Below are 20,479 nucleotides of genomic sequence, written 5' to 3'. Positions count from 1 at the left end.
TACAACCAGACCTGCACATCGAGCTTCATGTTGGCTTCCATGCAGACACACAGTATTACCCAGAGCATACCACGTGCACAGATTTGCATGCTGTCTTGCTAGGCAGCACATTGACACATTCCATGTGATTGCATTATTGTGACTTACAGCCACTCTGCAAGTCTCCTTAAATACAGTTCCCACAAACTGCATGCCTGCTGTGCAGGGCCACATTAAAGCATCACTTGCATTTTAGTTCATGCTTCCACATTGTATTACATGCTATGCACAGCAGCACACAGCCGTATTCACCATGCTCTGCACTGCTGCAAGCACATTGCACAATGGATAGCAGGAGCAGCTCCTTCAATCCGGTGTATGAAATTTGACCCAGAGACAATTCATCTGCAAATGATTTAGCTTCAGGTTCTCTACAAATGTTCATTGTGTTGTGAAGGAGAATCCTCCACCCCTTCTGGTTGTATTCTGCTCCTGAGACTGAGCTCTCCACCTGCAGCCATGTGCCCCTGTATACATGGCCAGTTGTGATTGCGCTGCATGCTGCAGCACTGCTCATCATGCTTCTGCAAAGTTAACACCATGTTCTGAATCCTCTCCACCAACTAGGCCTGCACATTGTCTTGAACTCTATCATGAAAGCCATGGTGCCCCTCCTGCACATTGCGCTGCTTGTCCTTTTCGTCATCATCATCTATGCTATCATTGGCTTGGAGCTCTTTATCGGCCGCATGCACAAGACCTGCTTCATCGTTGGTTCAGGTATAGTTCTGCAAGTGTGGGGGGAGGTATGTAGATCATTCTTGCCTCCAGAAATGTTAAATTTTAGGGAGAGAGACCAATCCAAGTGTGTGCAAATGAACTGTAGGGAATAATCCTACTCCTTCCTTCCAGAATGGGGAATAGCACTACTGGGATGAATTTCTGTTGAATTCAGTTTTCAGTGTGAGAGCTGCAGTTCTGAAGAATGTGAAAGGCTTCACTTTCAAGCATTTTTTCATACCTATTTGCAGCTATCTTTTATCATCATCTGCTGCTTTGTTGCTGCTGTTGTTATAAACTTGAAAGAGCCTTTCACAATGTGATCAGGAGCTACATAGTGAGTTTCATGTGTTACAGGGAAATTTAATAGGAGACAGTGGCGTAGCGTGGGGGGTGCAGGGGGGGCCAGCCGCACCGGGCGCAACATCTGGGTGTGGGGCGCGCTCGCACTCGCAGCTCTCTGACCCCTGCTAAAAGCCACGGGTTAAGGGGCGCAAATTACTTGCCTTGCCCCAGGTGCTGACAACCCATGCTACGCCACTGATAGGAGAGGTTGAGAGACCCCTCCCCCGAGCCTTGCCTCATCAGGAGGCAAGAACAGGGAGTCTTCACTGCACATTATCAAAACCTCATTCATTTGGGTTCAAAGCTCCATTCGCAAGGTGCCTGTTTGGTCAGAGGCTCCAGATCCCTGGCAGCAGTCCCTAATGTTGAGAAAAGGAATAACAGCAGAGTTTGCAGAAGGTGCCCACGACTCCCCACAGAGCCTCAGGCCTCCAACAAAGGAAAACAGGGGAAGTGTCAATACCAAATGTAGTAATTCACTGGTAAATGTATCTACGTACTGGCTCAATGAGAAAACTTTAGAAAGCCATAAGAAATTACTCATTGTATCAGTCTCAGTTCCAATGACATTTAGGACCCAGGAAAGTGAGGTATAAAGGGAGGGGTTAGTGAGCCCACCATAATCCCTGAGATGTACAGTCATGTCTGTCTTCAGGACCTTTGCAAGGAGTTTGTACTGTGAAAGAATATATTTGATTGACAGGTACATTCCTGGATCTCAGGTTCTACATGTGACCACACCTTTTCTGTGATGTATCTACGATGTCTTGATGATGCTTCTGGAAATGTATTATGGGAAACTTTTAAAACTGATGTAACCATTGTTTGGGGCTTCTGGCTGCTTCGTCTTTGTGGTGGTGGGAAGTCTTGCAACAATAAAGATCAGGCCTACAGGCCACTGTTTTGCTTCTATCTCCTGGCTGAAGTCTCTCACGGAGCAATGGTTCCAAACTACAAGAAAGAAGATTCCACCTAAACATTAGGAAGAACTTCCTGACAGTAAGAGCTGTTCGACAGTGGAATTTGCTGCCAAGGAGTGTGGTGGAGTCTCCTCCTTTGGAGGTCTTTAAGCAGAGGCTTGACAACCATATGTCAGGAGTGCTCTGATGGTGTTTCCTGCTTGGCAGGGGGTTGGACTCGATGGCCCTTGTGGTCTCTTCCAACTCTATGATTCTATGATTCTTGCTTGTGACCCCCGACCTGAACCTATGGGAGTCAAGGTTAGGCAATTGTGGGTGCTCCAACCTCTACACATGCAACCTCTCTTAGCTCAGTTAGATAGTGTGTGTTGCTGATAACGCCAAGGCCTTGGGTTTGATCCCCATCCAGGCCACCTGCATATTCCTGCACTGCAGGGGGTTGGACTAGATGACTCTCAGAATTCCTTCCAACTCTACAATTCTATGATTCTAACCCAAATAGCCAGTTTCATTTTCAGCAACATAAATGCATGACTGGATTTTAAAAGCTGTCTACTGATATGCTTAATTGTCTAAATGTTAAAAGAATATTGAACTATCAAGTGAATTTTTGGTGTGTGTATGTTTTAGTATTTGGGGGTGGGGGTGTTGGAAATACAGGGCACATTTTGAGAGATATGCAGATGTTTGTGAAACATAGTTTGGTTCAGCACTAGAATGAACCTGTCACTCTTCTCCCTGTCCGTCCACCCCCCCCCCCAAAAAAAAAATCTCTGCATCCCTTGCAGACCTGGAGGCTGAGGAGGACCCATCACCTTGTGCCTTCTCTGGGCATGGCCGGGAATGCTTGACGAACAATAGTGAGTGCCGTGGGAAGTGGGAAGGACCCAATGGTGGCATCACCAACTTCGACAACTTCTTTTTTGCCATGCTGACTGTCTTCCAGTGCATCACCATGGAAGGTTGGACCGATGTGCTCTACTGGGTGAGGCAGCTTCCTCTACTGGTGGGGGGGGGGGGGAGCAGCACTGCCAATGGCTCATACAGAGCAATCCATATAATTTTCTGCTTATTGTCCCTCTCTCTACTCCAGATGCAGGATGCAATGGGTCACGAGCTGCCCTGGCTCTACTTTGTCAGCCTTGTCATCTTTGGCTCCTTCTTCGTGCTCAATCTGGTTTTGGGTGTGCTGAGTGGGTAAGTCGGATTTGGAGTGAGTATAGCATGTGAATCAGCCAGTGTATTTCTGGGATGCCTTTGGGGGCTGCTTCTTGTGCCTACATACATGTGGTAGCTGGAAAGCTGGATAAATAGATAGCATGTAACCATTCACACAAAATGGTTCCACCAGCATTCAAATGGGGAGGTGACTTCTGTGAGAGATCCAGAATCTGCCAAAGGTAGCATGGGTTGCATTTGTACTTTGTAATATCTGTTGAATTTATTTTGCTCATTTGCAGTATCAAATGGTTATATTTTAGTGGGAAAGATTCTGCACTGCCACCCACTTTCCACCTCACAAGTCTAATAGTAGTGATTCTATACTGTATTTGGTTTTTCATGGTAGCATGTAGTTTAACTTGCTTGCATGAATCGTGGAATTGTTATGATTCATTCATTGGGTGCTTAAAGTAATGTTAGCCCCACACGGGGTGTGAGGGAACAAACCCATTCCCATGGGTTCACAGTCAGATAGGAAGAATGAAGCATAAGCAAAAAGAGGGTAGGAAGGACATAAAATAAAACCAGAAAATGTAATTATGGTATTGTGTGATGTCTAAATTGACAAACTATTGTTGGGCAAACCAAAACCAGAAAACTTGGTTTGAAGTACCGGTACTATATTTGTTAACTATGGTTTAGTCTGATATCTGAATTAAGAAAGCATAGTTTACAATGGTTGCTTACCTTCTCAAAGACACACCTAGTAGAGTGAAGTTATAAACTTGAGTACTGATAAAACGGGAAATGGTAGTAGACCACCTCTCTAAACCATGACATCTCTTGTGTAGTTAACTGGTTAGCGTGAACCATGAGTTGGTATGATATCTTTTAGCCTAGCATATGCAAGTTAGTGTGTGCAATGATTGCTGCCCCCCCCCCACTGCCAGTGCTGCCTCTACTGCAGCCTCTTTGCAAACAGGAGGTGCTGCTGGTCTCTTCCAACTCTTGTTCCTGATATAGATCTCCCCCTCCCCATTGTTCCAGATGTAGATCTTCACTCACCCCTTCTTTCCTGGCCAGAGTGGAGGCACTATTTTGTGATTCACTGCAGGTTCCAAAATGTCTTGGGGCAGCCTTGAGTGTGACACAAGCCATGCCCAAAGCATTAGACGTTATAATAGAGACCCCGAGTGGTATGGTGGTTAGAGTGTTGGACTAAGACCTGGAAGAGCAACGGTCTAGTCCCCACTCGGCCATGAAGCTCACTTGGTGACCTTGGGCCATTCACTGTCTCTCAGCCTAATCTACCTCACAGGTTTGGGATCCATGAGTGGGAAAGTGCTGTTGTGCTCATGTCCTGCTGTGGAATCTCCATAAGCATCTGGCTGGCCTCTGTGAGAACAAAATGCTGCCCTAGATGGGCGTTTGGTCTGATCTCGCAGGGCTGCTCTTTTGTCACCCTGTGCCTTGTTATGGTTTTGCCTCTAATCTATGGATCTGTAGAGCAGAGCAGTGCAGAATTAGCATGTCAGGCAAGAATTCAGGCCTGACTCTCGTATGCCATAGCCAGGAGTGCTGCAGATTTCAGGAGTGGTTCAGAAGTGCCATGAACTGTCATAACCCCATGTCACAGGTTGACCATCTGTGGTGTATTTTCTGTTCGCTGTCTGCCTGTGACATCTGTGGCCTAGCTGAGGGGGCCAGATCTGTGGGTAGCTGGCGTGTGGATGATCCTGACATTGGAGTGTATGTATTATATGTTTGTGGAGGTAGGTGGGAGCTTGTACTTAATTTCTCATTCCCTGCTCTGACTTTCTGATGTTTTGATTCAGCCCTGTGTGTCCCTTAAGCACCCAGAGAGCTTTCCGGCTGTGCCAAACACATGACAACCAGCTGGATCAAAGGCTGTGCTACTGGCAGGCGGGCTTTGCACCAGTAGGTGTCTTTCAGCAGATGGCTAAGCTGGCCTGTGCGGCTAATTTGACCCATTTCTCCCCACAGAGAATTTTCCAAGGAGCGAGAGAAGGCAAAGGCCCGGGGTGACTTCCAAAAGTTACGGGAGAAGCAGCAGATGGAGGAAGACCTGAAGGGCTATTTGGATTGGATCACGCAGGCCGAAGACATCGAGCCTGACGAGGAAGGGGACGAGGCAGATGAGAAGCACACTCGTAAGGGCTCCGCCTGCCACCCGCTGCCAGCTTCCTAGCCCTGCTTTGCCAGAGAACAGTGCCCTGCTGAAGGAGGGGACAGTTTAGTCAGTGGCCTGGATGCTACCATCTGGGCCTTGTGGCAGCTCTGGGTGAGGGGATTAGAGAGGAATCAATCCAAGCAGCAGCGATGCAAGATTAGTGAGAACCTGAGCAAGCTGGCAGCTGGGGAAGGGATCCTTCTTGTGGAGAGGAGGGAGGGGAGCCGGATGCCGTGTACCTACTGGGGAAGCAGGTGGATCTGGCAGTCGGGGACACGACTGGATGGCAGGAGCAGAACAGAAGGGCAGGCCAGGCCGATCCCTCTGTCTCTTTATTTTTCTCCCTCTGCCTTTTGCTGAGGGAAGGGATACAGGGGTTGTGCTCTTTCCTTCAGCAATGCCCAGAATTGGCCAATTAGTAGCATGCTTTTACTTGTGCGTACCCTTCCCCATGGCTATAATTTGCAGCAAGGGAAAATGGAAGAGAGTTCCAAGGGTAAAACCCCTGGCACTGAGTTAATTAGTTCATTGGGACCTCATTAGTTACTTTGGGGTCACTGAGCAAGTGGTAAGAGCAACTAAGGTCAGCACTGTGAGTAGACAGATATTTATGAGTCTCCTATTCAGCTCATCTGTATTGCCTCCCCAGTCAGCTGAGGACAAATTTGGAGAATCTTGGTCCTTTCACCCTTCTGCCTCTCTGACTACCCTCTCAGAAATGGAGGCAACTTGAGGAGTCCCAGTCTGCTCCAACTGGGGCTTACCCACACTTACCTTTAGCCCTGCTCTTTCCAGGCATAGGTTTCCTTGTGAAAACCTGCTCTTTAAAGCTGAAGCAATGCAGGTTTTCAGCAGATTGCCATTTACTCCAATTCAGCAGTAAAGAGTGGGTTTTCACAGGGAAAGCTTTGGCGCAAGAGAGAGAGAGAGAGCTCAGACACAGAGCTTTAAAGCATGGACCTATTGTAATTAAGGCAAAGTATATATCAGGGCTTTTTTTAAACCAGAACTCACAGGAACTTAGTTCCGGCACCTCTCAGGTGGGTGCCATAGCCATTATAAGAAAACAAGGAAGGCATTCATGGTAAGTACTAGCACCATTTTTTCTAGAAAAACAGCACAGGTACGTGTAATGAAAACAATCACAAGTGTTTCCCCTGCTTCCCACTGCCTCCATCCCCCTCCTTTGTTGTTTCCTTATGTCTATTTTAGACAGAGCTATATAAATAGATAAATGAGGAAAAAGTTCTCTAGCGAAAATTTACTTTTTTAGAATTAAAAACGACATGTTGCCTTTTCAATCAGCACCATTTTAGTGCCCCGTTTTTCCGTTTAACCCAGGTGCCCTGTCTTGGGGGGGGGTGACAAGAAGGCACCCTGCGGGGGCTTGCACTGCCGCCGCTGTGCAAGCAGCCATCACACAGCCACATGTGGAGGATCTTCTGTTTGCGGCTGCAGCCGCGAGCAGAGGATCCTGGCGCCATCCGTACAGTGCTGGAGCGGCACCGCTGGCAAACTGCTATGTACTGCGCATGTGCGGCATCGCTGCATACAGTGCATGCGTCGTACGTAGCGACGCCACACATGCACCCGCTTAGCCCCGCCCCGGGTGTCCCTATGCCTTCGTTCGCCCCTGGATCCCCAGAAAGCACAGTATCAGCCGAAGTGTGGAAAGGGCAAGTCTGCCCCTGTAGCTTTCAGTACTAGGAAGTGCAAATCGGGGGTGGAGGAGCCCTTGCTTCTTTGTTTAATCTTGGCAACTTTGACATAAGAAAAAGCAATCTGAAGAGAACGAGAGAAACTTGTCCACTTTTCTCCATTGTCTTTGTTATGTAACTCACATTAGTTTGTTATTCTTCATTCATTTACCCCTTTCCCTAAATTATTTCCTTTCCTATTCATCCCTCCACCCTGTCATTCATCCCTGCCTTGCTATGGAAGGCGTGACTGTGGCGGACCTGACGGAAAAGAAGAAGAAGAAATGGTTCAGATACAGCAGTCACTCCACCGACACCCACAGTAATTTCCTCATTTTCTTCCATAAGTAGCCATGTTTCATTCTCTTTAAGAGCTAAGCAGAAAAATATATATTCAAAACGTATTATGTATTTCTGTCCAATCCCCCACCTATGCTTCATCCACAGCCTACTTTGATTTCATTCATATTTTCTTTTTATGTTACATCCATCTTCATGCTTAAGCTGGAGACAGGTTTTTGTCTTCCAAAGTTGAATGCAGTTTGAAAAAGCTTAATATGGTTACACATTTCCTGATTTTTGCCTCTTGATAAGCAGTTTTTTGAATTGTTTCGAACACCTGCAAAACTTGTTTAATAAGAGGTGGCAGTATGTGTACACCATTGGAAGAGAAGGCTTTTTCAAACTACTTCTTACTTTTAAAAAAAACATTTTTGTATTCAGCCTTAGAAGTACATTTGGGAACAACAACAACAAAAATGAATTTATTGTGTTGGGCTGAGCTCATGTTGTGGGATGTTTTGGAGTCCAGTGAATTTTCTGTCTCGGAGACGGACTCCCTCCTCCCTCTGGTCTGCATTATGCTGCTCCCAGTGGACAGCTGTTGGCAGATGCCATTCCCGCCCCCCTATAATTCCCCTGGAATAATGTCACATGATGACATGCATCACTCACAAGGACATTATGGGGAAAGCAAAATGGTGGCCCCAGCCAATGGCAGCTGGGAATTTCAGCACCACTGTCACTGCAACAAAGGTGGTAGCAATTGAAAAAAAGGCAGTTTGCTTTATTTCATTAATTCAGCCAAAATTTTAACTTTTCAAACTTTCAACCTACTCTTATGATGAATGTGACCAGTGTCACATTCATGATGCTGAAGGGAAGTCAGTGTTGTGGTTTTAATGCCACAACACTGACTTTAATGTGGTTTGTGCTGTTTTTGAAAATCCCACTTGCTTTTCTCTCTCCCCAGCCAGCCTCCCTGCCAGTGAAACCACCTCAGTGAATACGGAGAATGTTGGGGAGGAAGAGCATCACCAGAACAATTGCTGCGATGTGTGTTTGTGAGTTTGTGAGTTTCCTTAGTCAAAGGGAGGGAGGGCAGAATGGATTAGTACAGTAATGTTACATTTTCAGTTTCTTTGGGTTGGGGTTGACTCACAGGGGAGTTTACAAAAAAAAACAAAACCCCACCCACAAAATTACATAATGTATTAACAAACAAAAACAGTACCCCGCCCCCAATTTTAAATGCCAAGGCCTAGGAGAAGAGGAACGTTTTTGCCTGGCGCCTAAATAATGATGACACCAGGCGAGCCTCCCTGGGGAGAGCATTCCACAAATGGGGAGCCACTGCAGAAAAGGTCTGCTTTCATGTTGCCACCCTCTGGATTTTCTGTGGAGGCACACAAAGAATGGCCTCTGGTGATGGTTGCAGGGTCTGGGTCACTTCATATGGGGAGAGATGGTCCTTGAGGTATTGTGGTCCTGAGCTCTTTAAGGCTTTGTGGGTAAAAAACAGCACTTTGAATTGACCCCAGAACCTCTCAGCCAGTGCAGTCAGGCCAGGATTGGCATTATATGCTCAAATCGTCTTGCCTCAATGAGCAACCTGGCTGTTGAATTCTGCACCAGCAGAAGTTTCTGAACCATCCTCAGAGGCAGTCCCACATATAATGTATTGCAGTAATCTAACCCAGAGGTTACCAGAGTGTAGACAACAGAAGTTAGAGGCACAGCTGGGCCACCACCAGCTGAAGCTTATAGAAGGCACTCCTGTTGCTGCTACCCTCTTCTTCCAGGTCTAGTCTGGGCTCAGTCACCTGGGCAGGTGGTCTTGCATGAAGTAAAGTGGGTGGGCTGACAAGCAAGAAGGCAGGTGGGCACTGCTGCTGAGATGCTCTGACAGTTATCCTCTCTGCCAATGCTTGTGTGCTGCTGCACCACTCTGCCTCCTCCTCTGTTTCCATGCTGAATGAAGGAGGCTGAGTACCACAGTGACATCACATACTCCGTGTAAAATAGAAGAGATGGAGGAGTGGTAGAGCAGCAGTGGCAGCTAGGCAGCTGAGCGAATTAGCTCAGTGTGCTGAAAACAAGACTACAGTGGTGCCTCGCAAGACGAAATTAATCCGTTCCGTGAGGCTCTTCGTATAGCGGTTTTTTCGTCTTGCGAAGCAAGCCCATTGACAGATTAGCGCTATTAGCGGTTTAGCGGCTTTTAGCGGATCAGCTGATAAGCGGTTTAGGGCTTAGGAAAAGGGGGGGGGAGGGAAAAACCCCCGCAGGAGCTTGCAAGACATTTTCGTCTTGCGAAGCAAGCCCATAGGGAAATTCGTTTTGCGAAGCACCTCCAAAACGGAAAACCCTTTCTTCTAGCGGGTTTTCCCTCTTGCGAGGCGTTTGTCTTGCGGGGCACCACTGTATGGGCAAATGTAGAGAAGCTGCAACTTTACCATCCAGATAGCTTTGATTCTAGGTTTAAAATAAGCCTAGAAAGAGCTTCATAGTGTGAACCTAACCTACATTGCTAACCACTCAGTGGCGTAGCGTGGGTTGTCAGCACCCGGGGCAAGGCAAGTAATTTGCGCCCCCTAACCCTGGATTTGCGCCCCCTAACCCTATCCCTAACCCTAACCCCCAGATGTTGCGCCCGGTGCGGCCGGGCCCCCCTGCACCCCCCACGCTACGCCACTGTAACCACTTCCTCCTGTTTACCACAGTGTGTCCTCTCCTTTCAGGCAAGAGTGCTTTGTAATGGTGCCCAAATCATCACTGAAGGGCAAGTGTGTCTTGCCAAGAATGTAACCAGTCTAAGGCATTTTTAGGCCCTCAAATTAAACATGACACAGTTCTTTTGCCGCTGTGACTTAACATGGCACAGTTTATCAGTGCTCTTCAGCAGCTTATATTCATTTTAGTAAGATTTGCACATGAGAAAGTCCAAGTGGATTGGGTCCCATATGTTGCTTCTTGCTGGGAGGAATTCAGAATAATGCTAAGCAGATTACTCTGTCAGTGCAAGCATTCCTGCTTGCCTGGTGGAATAATCTGCCCTCTTGTCCCCCTGTACACTGTTCTGGGGGTTATCCTGATCTCTGCTGAAGCCAATTTGGCGGGGAGGAGGGAGGAATGGGGGGAGGCGAGGGGAAGAAAAGCAGAAGCCCTTGCAGTGGCTTCCGTTGGCAGGTCTAGTTACCACCCGCTGTCCCACTCTTTCTCCCTTGATAGCACTCAAAATATGCTTTCTCGGGCAACTGCCTCATCTTGCCTCATAGTAGGGGCACCCCTGGCAGCTGAACATGAGAAAATAATTGCTAGGGTAGGGCAGAATAGAGATGGGCAGAGGGGGAGACACATTGTTGGGCTGTCCCAACTCTTGATTGTTGCTTTAACCTCTGTGACCGTGGCTTAACCCAGTGCTTACAAGAAGGTCAGATTCCAGCCCAGATCATAAAACTGAGCAACTGCGGTAAAGCTGAGACAACTTTAGAAGGTGATTCTTCTAGCGACGGTCCTATATTTACTATCTGATAGTAGAAACAGAAAGAGATAGGCTATTTTTTAGTGTCCTTGCCTGCAATCTTTTCTTGGCATGAAGATGCAGTGATGGGAGACATTTTCTATCTGCTTCATTTCTGCCTGTCAGGTTGCAGTTAAAGGTGTAGCATAAAGGCTAGCAAAATAAATCAATAAATAAAATGTCGGGGGGGGGGTGCCATCTGGCAGCCCTAATTTGGGTTTGGGATATCTGTGAAATATGAAATGCTGACAGTGTCTGTGAGCCTCCTCTAAGAACTGCTGCCCCTGTATCTTTGATCAATTTGTAATTTCTCAGCTTTCAACTGCAGCTGAGAGAGAGCTGTGTTTAATTTTCTTGTTGAATTTCTCCTGTCTTCCACAGAGGCAAGCTCTCCAAGACCAAATTTGGGTGAGTAGAATGAAAGTTGCCTTCCCCTCTGCCCAGTGCTCTCCTGCTCTCTGCCTCTCATCAGTGATATCTGTCCCCCTGCCATCCCCCCTCTGCTGCAGCCGCCGAGTGCGACGCATCAACCGTCTCTTCCGGAAGAAATGTCGCCTGGCTGTCAAATCTGTCTCTTTCTACTGGATGGTCCTGCTCCTTGTCTTTCTCAACACTCTCACAATTGCCTCTGAGCATTACAATCAGCCTGATTGGCTCACGCAAATCCAAGGTAGGGTTGCAAGACACAGGGAATGTATACAAGTGCCAGCAAGGGAGTATTGTCCAGGAGTTAGTGCAGAGCAGGGAGAGCCTCTAAGGCCCATCTGCACTATGCATTTAAAGCAGTATCATGCCACTTTAAACAGAGTTCGCTGGGAAGGGGGATTGACTGTTAAACCACTCTGGAAATTGTAGCTCTGTGATGGAACAGGGGTCACCTAGCAACTCCCCACACTCTTAACAAACTACAGTTCCCAGGATTCTTTGGAGCACCATTGCTGTTTAAAGTGGATATGGTATGGATGTGGCCTAAGAGGGTAGCTTAGTGATTGTGGTCAGGACTGAGAAGCAGGAACATGGTTTTGAATTAATTTTTAATATACAATTGGCTGAGGTGGGGGTGGGATTGTTGCCTCCCTTCCCCAACTATGGATTTTGGGGGGAAACAAAATTCGGTTGTTCCATTTCTCTTAAACAAAACCACACACTGGTTTAGAAATTCTTGACTGCCATCTACTGTTCTTGTTCTGTAGCAGGAGTGGCTGAACCATGATCCTCTGGACTTTTAACTTCCATCATCCGTGACCTGACACTGGGCAGCATGTGCTGGCTGGGGGCGGGGGGGGGGGGTAAAGGGAGCCCACTGATGCCTCAAGGGGCACCGTTTCTCCATCCCTATTGTAAGGCAATTTTATCTGGCTCTTTCCTGCCCTAACAAACCTTTACCAAGACATAGCAAAAACTTTGCCCACAGTTTAGATTTAGATAAATTTATTGTCATTGTCCGTATATACGCAGTATACACAACAACGAAAATCAAACACCCAAGACCGGATTCACATACACATTTGCACGTATCTCCAACACTCTCATCCTATTCAGACATAATCTATTAAAACATACATAATCCAGAATATAACACAACCTATTAGAAGCATAGCATAACCTAAAACCTATCTCATTCCTTACTACTCACTGCTTGCTATTTCTTACAACTGGCCCTGAGATCATTGTTTAGTGCAATCAGACCTCTTGGATAGAAACTATTCAGAAGGCGTGTAAAACAAAAACATGTCCAAGCCATAAGAAACACAGATATTCAGATATTTTACATTCCTCTCTTTAGATTTATCTGTGCCAAGTATGTAATATGTAACTGCATATGTTTGTATGCAATGCATTGCCTGCCCTGAGCACATGTGCTTCATAACTGGAAATCCTAACTGACACCAGCTTTGATATGGAGCATGACCGCTTACACATCTGTGTGGATTTCCTACCTCTGGATGGACTGATATCTGGGGAACAAATGATATGGTCCCTGAGAATATTGAAATTGCACATACTTGAGCTGATATGCATGAATTGTTTGGAAGTGCATGATATAAATCCTACAGCTGCTTGGTCAGTCTAGTTTGCGGGTTACCAGTTGACCATCCCTGTTTTGAACTTGTAGGCTTGCTGAAAAATACTTGGGCAGCTGATCTCATCCCCATCCATTCCAAAGTGCCTTGTATATGTGAGTTACTCTGTAGAGAAGGATCAACAGGGAAGTGCAGAAGATGGTCAAATGGAGAGCTGAGGAGTCTCCATTTACTCCTCTCTGCTCTGCCATTTTCGTCCAGCTCAAAATATTTTGAGTCTTCAACATATTATTCCCACTTTGCAGATGGAAACTGTGAAAAAGCATCTGTCCTCCAGTCCGTCTGACACCCAGTGTACTGTGTGGTACTTAATTAACATTGAGGACTAGGAGCATAAGGCTGTCCCACATACCTCTTGTTGACCCTCTACTCTTTCTTGCTACAGCTTATGCTAACAAAGTACTGTTATCACTGTTCACCATGGAGATGCTGTTGAAGATGTACAGCCTGGGACTACAGGCCTATTTTGTCAGCTTCTTCAACCGCTTTGATTGTTTTGTGGTATGTGGTGGAATCCTGGAGACTGTCTTGGTAGAGTTTGAGATCATGCAACCTCTTGGGATCTCTGTGCTTCGCTGTGTCCGCCTCTTACGGATCTTCAAAGTCACCAGGTCAGGTGGTGGTCGTAGTCATGGGTGATTGGGTGGCATTGCTTAGGGCTGGGGCATGCACTCAGGGTTAGCTTAATTCAAGGTGGTTGCCTGCTAGAAAATTCAGGTTGATTTGCTTATGGCTTGAAGATATATTACTATAGAACCCTAGGCAAGTGGTCAGTATGTACTTATTGCACTTATATTAGCCTCTTCCCTCAGAAGCTAAGATCAATTTACATCTGCTTCCTCTACATCAGGGGAGGGGAGCCTGTTGCCCTGCAGATGTTGTTGGAGTACAGCTCCCATTGTCCCTTGACCATTGGCCATCCTAGCAGGGCCTGGTGAGAGGTGGAGGCCAGCGAGGCCAGTTTCCCCATCCCTATTCTAGTAGTGCTGGTTCTTACCTGTGAGCTGAATTGCCCCAAGTCCCTCGACCCATTTATCCATCCCTGGTTTGCTTTCCAGGCACTGGGCCTCGCTGAGCAACCTCGTGGCCTCCTTGCTGAACTCCATGAAGTCCATCGCGTCCTTGCTGCTCTTGCTTTTCCTCTTCATTATCATCTTCTCATTGCTGGGCATGCAGCTTTTTGGGGGCAAGTTCAACTTTGATGAGACCCAGACCAAGCGCAGTACTTTTGACACGTTCCCCCAGGCCTTGCTCACAGTCTTCCAGGTAAAAACGCACATGGGGTACAAGTGGGGTGGCTGGGACCAGCCTTCAACAGGTTTGGGTGCTTACTGGGGACTGGGCTATGTAAGGGACAAATGGTTGAAGCCCCTTATTTCCCACCTGGATCCCAATCCTGTCAACTTCCCCATCCCACTATTATTATTATTATTATTATTATTATTATTATTATTATAAAAAAACGTTCAAGAGGGAGGGAATGGCAACAGCTGTCAATGCAGCTTCCCATGACTCATGGGTGATCTTAGGAGCCACTCAGTTGTGTCCTTGAAACAGACTTAAAGAACAGTACAAGGAAGCAGTGTGATCCCTTCAATAATTGAAGGGTTGTTGACCCTGGTGCACAGAAGAAAAAAGAGCTTAAAGTTCCATAGAATCACATGTTATAGTTTTAATGGGTATCCATTACAGAACGAGAGGCAAAACTAGTATGCTCATATTGGCTCTGTGGCCAATTGCATATAAGGAAGGAGCAGGTGTGCAGGCTGCCCTGCGCCAACCTGAGCTTTTAACCCTATTAACCTCTGCACCTCAGTTCTCTTTTTTCTTGGTTGGGACTCCAAAATGGGAAATATATCCCACCAGAAGTAAAACAGTTGGGGTGTAGTGGTTTCACAGCAAAAATAAAGAGATCCTTTCAATCTCCATTAAGCTTTCAATTCTTGCCCTCAGATCTGTATGCCATAATCACTTCTAATTTAGCTGACCCTAAAATTCTAAAAATACAGGCCTTGGTTTACCCCACCTCATCACCACAATTATAATAATATTAATTATACATTCTGTGGGAGAAGCAACACAAAACTGTGACTGGTCCTAGCTTTCTGGGGGTTTTAAGTGTTGATAGGGAAAGAAAGACATGTATGGTGTCATGAATTTAGACTTTGTGTTCTCAGTTTATAATCACAGTCTTTTGGAAGCCCTAGACTGCCAATTTACCACCTGTAGCTGATAAAAGCACTTTAACAAAGTGCATACCTAAAACTGTGTCAGGTTCAATTTTGGTTTTGGAAACAGTAACCAGGTACAAGAGAATATTTGCTTTCATCTTCTATTTTTATTACTAAACAAATACTTCTAATAACACATGGATATCAAAATATAAAGCATACCCACTAGGATAAGCAACAATAGTTCTGAAACATTTCTTACCATATTACAGAGGCTAGGTATTGAGATTTCAGTAGTTGAAAATAGGATACCATATTCTAAGATCCAAGTTCTTATCAGCTCCTTTAGAGTAAGGTGCTACTAGCCATTTAGGGGCTATAAGCAAGAGAGATTCAGATGGTAGGAAGCTGATATATACAAAGATCGGCTCATGTTTATACTGTTTCTGAATATTTTATTTTGTTATATTTTAAGCTCACAATCTGAACTATCTCATAGTCCCTAAATATTTCCAAGAATTTAACATAAATGTTTTGTTTGTTCACTGGTTTGTTCACAGTCATCCTAATTTGCTTGCTCAAAATTTACTTGGTGGTTAGACAAAGGGTTCTTCCACACTTCTGTTTATCCCATGCCTAGAAAGCATGAGTCCAACCGAGTAGTTTTCTCTTTGCCCTTCTTCCTTTCCTAGGGAAAACTCACTCTTTAACTTGGAGCAAATGTCAGTCTGGGGGAAACTTAAATTGCTGTTTGCTCCAACTGAGCACTAAGAGTGGGTTTTCCCCAGGGGAAAGCAGCAAGATGAGAAAGTATGAGCAAGTCTTGGGTCTGGTCTTTATTAAGCACATATTCTGATTTGTTTACGGGATGATTATATGACAGTGAGTATTTATCTTGCATTCATCTGGAGTGTCACAAGTTCCCCATCCCCGGAATACCACAAGGAACACTGCTGTAGAGTTGAGTGTTGTGCTAATTACATTATTTATTACCTCTAATTGATTTTATTATTGATTTGTTTTAAATTGCATTGTAATAAATGTATTGGGATAAATGTATTGGTGGGCGGCATATAAGTACTTTAAATAAGCAGTTAAAAAACAACAACATTTAATTGTGGAACTATCTTAATTATATTTGCTGTTCCCTTTGCTCATGCCACAGATTCTGACAGGGGAGGACTGGAATGCAGTGATGTATGATGGGATCATGGCCTATGGCGGCCCCTATTTCCCAGGTATGCTGGTCTGTGTCTATTTCATCATCCTCTTCATTTGCGGCAACTGTATCCTTTGATTGGCGGTGAAGATTAATAGTCCAAGAGGATTGATGCTAGGCTGCTAGATTGCTGATGAAAAATTGCTGAGTCGGGCCCCCAAATTTAATTCAGGTCCTCACCTTTCCAGACCCTGAAGTTAGAAATCAAGCTGACCTTCCCATGGTTACATTAGGATGGAATAGTGGTTGCTACTGCAGTGCTTAAATAGGGATCGGATACAGGGCAGGTAGCAGGAGTAAGGGCATTTGCATCTGTGAATGCTGGGATACATGGTTTGATTGGGCAGCATATATTCTTTTTAAATGCTTATGAAACTGCAGATGAGGAGCATCATCTAGAAAGAGACATTCTCACTTCCCTCACACACAGGATGAAATGCCTCTCCTAAGAGGGTGCTGACTAGGATACACTAGTGCATAATCTAACAGCAAATCATAGTATACAACTTCTTTCAGAACTATTGCTTTTACAGTTTATATAGATTTGATTGCTAGAATGAACAAATAAAACTCGTATGATTAATCTGTTCACATGTCTTTAACGGGGGCACAGCCCTCATCCTGAGGGTGTGTTGACTCGGGGTGGTTATTACCCCATTGCATCAGGTTACATTTTTCTGAACTTTCAACCCCAGATATTCTGCTCAATGTCTTCTTGGCCATTGCTGTGGACAATCTGGCAGATGGCGACAACATCAATACCTCCAAGGAGGGGGAACACAAGGAAAAGTGAGAACTGTAATCTAAGGGGGGGGGCAGGTTGGAGAAGAAAGTGAACTGACCAAATGTTGCTCAGTTTCTAGCTTTGTTTTTATTTGTATTGTTTTTAAATTGCTCATTGTAAGGCTTCCTTCTGATGATTTTGTTCTGAAAGAAAGGGCACATTTAAAGAAGCCCGCCTCCCCCTTGGGTCCTCCTCCCCCTGAGGCAGAGTCTAGATTTCCTTTCTACCCTTTTCTATAACTCTCATCTTTCCCCCTCTTCCCTGCCACAATTCAGAGAGGCACCAGCAGAGGGGGAGCAGAGCAATGAGAAAGAAGAAGAGAAAAATGTGAAGGTGAGAACTGAAACCCTGACCTTCATTTTTGACCTTGTTGCTTCTAGAGATGCAAGTAGCCCTCCCACAGATCAGCAGGCAGCAATTCCACATGAGTAATAGATATATAACCGGGACGCGGGTGGCGCTGTGGGTAAAAGCCTCAGTGCCTAGGACTTGCCGATCGAAAGGTTGGCGGTTCGAATCCCCGCAGCGGGGTGAGCTCCCGTCGTTTGGTCCCACCTCCTGCCCACCTAGCAGTTCGAAAGCACCCCTAAGTGCAAGTAGATAAATAGGTACCGCTTTATAGCGGGAAGGTACCGGCGTTTCCGTGCGCTGCACTGGTGCTGGCTCGCCAGATGCAGCTTTGTCACGCTGGCCACGTGACCCGGAAGTGTCTCCGGACAGTGCTGGCCCGCGGCTTCTTAAGTGAGATGGGCGCACAACCCTAGAGTCGGACACGACTGGCCCATACGGGCAGGGGTACCTTTACCTTTAATAGATATATAACTTTCTGTTTATTATCACTTTCTAAGGCAGCTTTTGCCAATCCAATGTCCTCCTGAGGTTTTGGTCTGCAACTTCCACCAGCCTTAGCCAGCTGATTTCTATGTGTCTTTATGGCCTAGTTCACTAACAGAACGATCCGAATTCTGCCCAGGGAGCAGCAGGAGGGCAGATCAACCACTGCACTTGAAACCCTGCTGGCGGCTGCTGGCCAGTGGCATGGCCAAATCTAAAAGAGAAAACACCCAGCACCTCCTCCCCTGTCCAGTACAAGCCAGAATGGATTCTGCATGGTGCTGGCAAGGGCAGAAGGGGTTTTGTTTCAGATTTTGCTGTGCCACAGGTATAGCCCCTGGTAGCCTGCTAAGACCCATTTGGAGCATTTCCACAATCTGCCACTGGTGGAAGCTTCCTACCCTACTGAGTACCAAAAGTCGCCACCTGCAGAAGGTCATTGGCACTTCAACCTAACCCTGTCTAGCAGCATGGATCAGATGTAAGGATTGCACTGTAAAGAAACACAGCCTGTTTCTGGGCTGTGCCACTTCAGGCAAAGACTTGCAAGACCGAACACCCCTTCATGCAACCCCCCACTCTCCATCCCCCACCACACACACAGCTATTACGACCCCCTATCCTCCACCCAGAGGGACGCGGGTGGTGCTGTGGGTTAAACCACAGAGCCTAGGATTTGCTGCTCAGAAGGTAGGCGGTTCGAATCCCTGCAATGGGGTGAGCTACTGTTGCTCGGTCCCTGCTCCTGCCAACCTAGCAGTTCGAAAGCATGCCAAAGTGCAAGTGATAAATAGGTGGTGGGAAGGTAAACGGTGTTTCCGTGCGCTGCTCTGTTTCGCCAGAAGTGGCTTAGTCATGCTGGCCACATGACCCGGAAGCTGTATGCTGGCTCCCTCGGCTAATAAAGCGAGACGAGCGCCACAACCCCAGAGTCAGCCACAACTGGACCTAATGGTCAGGGGTCCCTTTACCTTTACCTCTATCCTCCACCCAAATACAGGCTTCATCCAGGTACATAAAGCTCCATCCCCCACTCCCACCCCTGGGGTTCATGACAGCTTCAGTGGAGTGTGGTCAGATCAAAAAATGGCACAGGGGAATGATAAACACCCAACACTTCACCTCTTATGATAACTGGAGCCACTGCTGTGGCTGCTTTTAAGGGGGTGGAGGACAAAGAAAGGCCTGGAGATTTAATTATGGCCTTTGCATCATGTCTGCTTCAACCTCTGAGAGAGTGCCCTCTTCTGCCTATTTCTAGTAAGCACAGGCCTCAACCAGGTGTGCATGTGTGAACTGGCTTGCTAGCTTTTAGTCACATGGTGGAGAGCTGTAGTGGCTCAACAGGTTGCATGGAGGTAACTTGCCCTGCTCCTCCTTAAAGGGCTGAAGTAAATGAGGCGGAACTGAGAGGTCTAATTTTTACAACAAAAGGACCATGAAGGTGAGTTAGGCTCAGCACACTGTTCTCTCAGCACTGTTCTGATGGTAAAAGTGTGATGGGCTGAGGAGAAAAGCTCTGGTAGGAATGGAGTAGGAGTGTCTCATCCACACATCTATTTTAATATAAGAATTGGTGTTGCTTAGACTGCCCTCCCCCCAGCCTGCTTTAGACATGGATGGAGTAGACATATGAAGAAGAAGTGTGTTTTTCCTGTCATATCATTTGTGGCTGACTCCTCATCTTTATTGCTTGGTGATAAAACAGACTCTGCAGGTTGTAGAAGACCAGGGCCTCTTTCTTTCTTCGCAGGCATGTCATTGGTACAATAATAGTGCAGTAGTGGTGGATTTATACTGAACCACATCCTTCTGCTTTATTTGTTATTCTGGCGTGTTTTCCCAGTGTTACTGTATTATTGCTGTTTAGAGAGGCACTCTTGCCCCATAGCACAATAAAGGTGGGACAAAATAAATCCTAGAGCATTTATGGTATGAAAAATTACAGGATTTCAGCAGGAAGCTACTGAATCTGGCTAGAAATGAAGCAGTGTGTCTGCCCCAAAGCTTCTCCAGGCGCAGACAGGATTAAAAGTAGGATTGAGTACAACTGCTCGGAAACCATCATGAATACAGATTGTCATGGATCCCCAATAAAAAGGAGATCTGGAAGTGCCCCTGGCAGGAAAAAATGCATCCTGAATTGAGCTGCATGCTGCATGCGCGCACATGTACAAGGCAGAGGTGCTTGTCATGCCCTTCTCTGCACAGGCCCTCGTGCAAGCACAACAGTCACTTGTGCAATGGGTGACAGCCTGGAAACTTTTGAGAAGGATCTCTCTCTTTCATTCAGATCTCACCCCCACCCCCATTACACACGCAAACACACACACGTCTAAGGCAGCCTCACACTTGAACCCTCCTGAGGAAGTGCCCACCCCCCACCTCTAGGGTGGTGGCAGTCTGCCCAAGTCCAGGGTGGTGAAGTTTCCTGCCTTAGTCCTGAAGGTCAGAAAGGCTGAACTGGACACGCCTCTCTCCTCACTCTATCTGTAGCCATAGCCAGCAAATA

At 46.4% G+C, this 20,479-nt stretch overlaps 1 protein-coding gene across 1 annotated transcript in view; it reads left to right on the top strand.

Moving 5' to 3' along the window:
* CACNA1F (calcium voltage-gated channel subunit alpha1 F) overlaps nucleotides 1-20,479 on the top strand; it is a 66,397-nt gene that overhangs the window by 12,568 nt on the left and 33,350 nt on the right. The window contains exons 6-18 of the mRNA XM_079958635.1: nucleotides 607-759; nucleotides 2,813-3,009; nucleotides 3,118-3,221; nucleotides 5,190-5,356; nucleotides 7,318-7,395; nucleotides 8,326-8,416; nucleotides 11,257-11,283; nucleotides 11,385-11,545; nucleotides 13,345-13,570; nucleotides 14,018-14,225; nucleotides 16,296-16,416; nucleotides 17,045-17,138; nucleotides 17,409-17,466. Of these exons, the coding sequence (XP_079814761.1) occupies nucleotides 607-759; nucleotides 2,813-3,009; nucleotides 3,118-3,221; nucleotides 5,190-5,356; nucleotides 7,318-7,395; nucleotides 8,326-8,416; nucleotides 11,257-11,283; nucleotides 11,385-11,545; nucleotides 13,345-13,570; nucleotides 14,018-14,225; nucleotides 16,296-16,416; nucleotides 17,045-17,138; nucleotides 17,409-17,466 (1,685 nt within the window). The remainder of the gene's footprint in view (nucleotides 1-606; nucleotides 760-2,812; nucleotides 3,010-3,117; nucleotides 3,222-5,189; nucleotides 5,357-7,317; nucleotides 7,396-8,325; nucleotides 8,417-11,256; nucleotides 11,284-11,384; nucleotides 11,546-13,344; nucleotides 13,571-14,017; nucleotides 14,226-16,295; nucleotides 16,417-17,044; nucleotides 17,139-17,408; nucleotides 17,467-20,479) is intronic.

This window comes from Podarcis cretensis, assembly GCF_951804945.1.
Source record: "Podarcis cretensis genome assembly, chromosome: 17".
Classification (NCBI taxonomy): Eukaryota; Metazoa; Chordata; class Lepidosauria; order Squamata; family Lacertidae; genus Podarcis; species Podarcis cretensis.
Note: the sequence above shows the minus strand (reverse complement) of the source record. Positions and strands in the feature narration are given on the sequence as shown.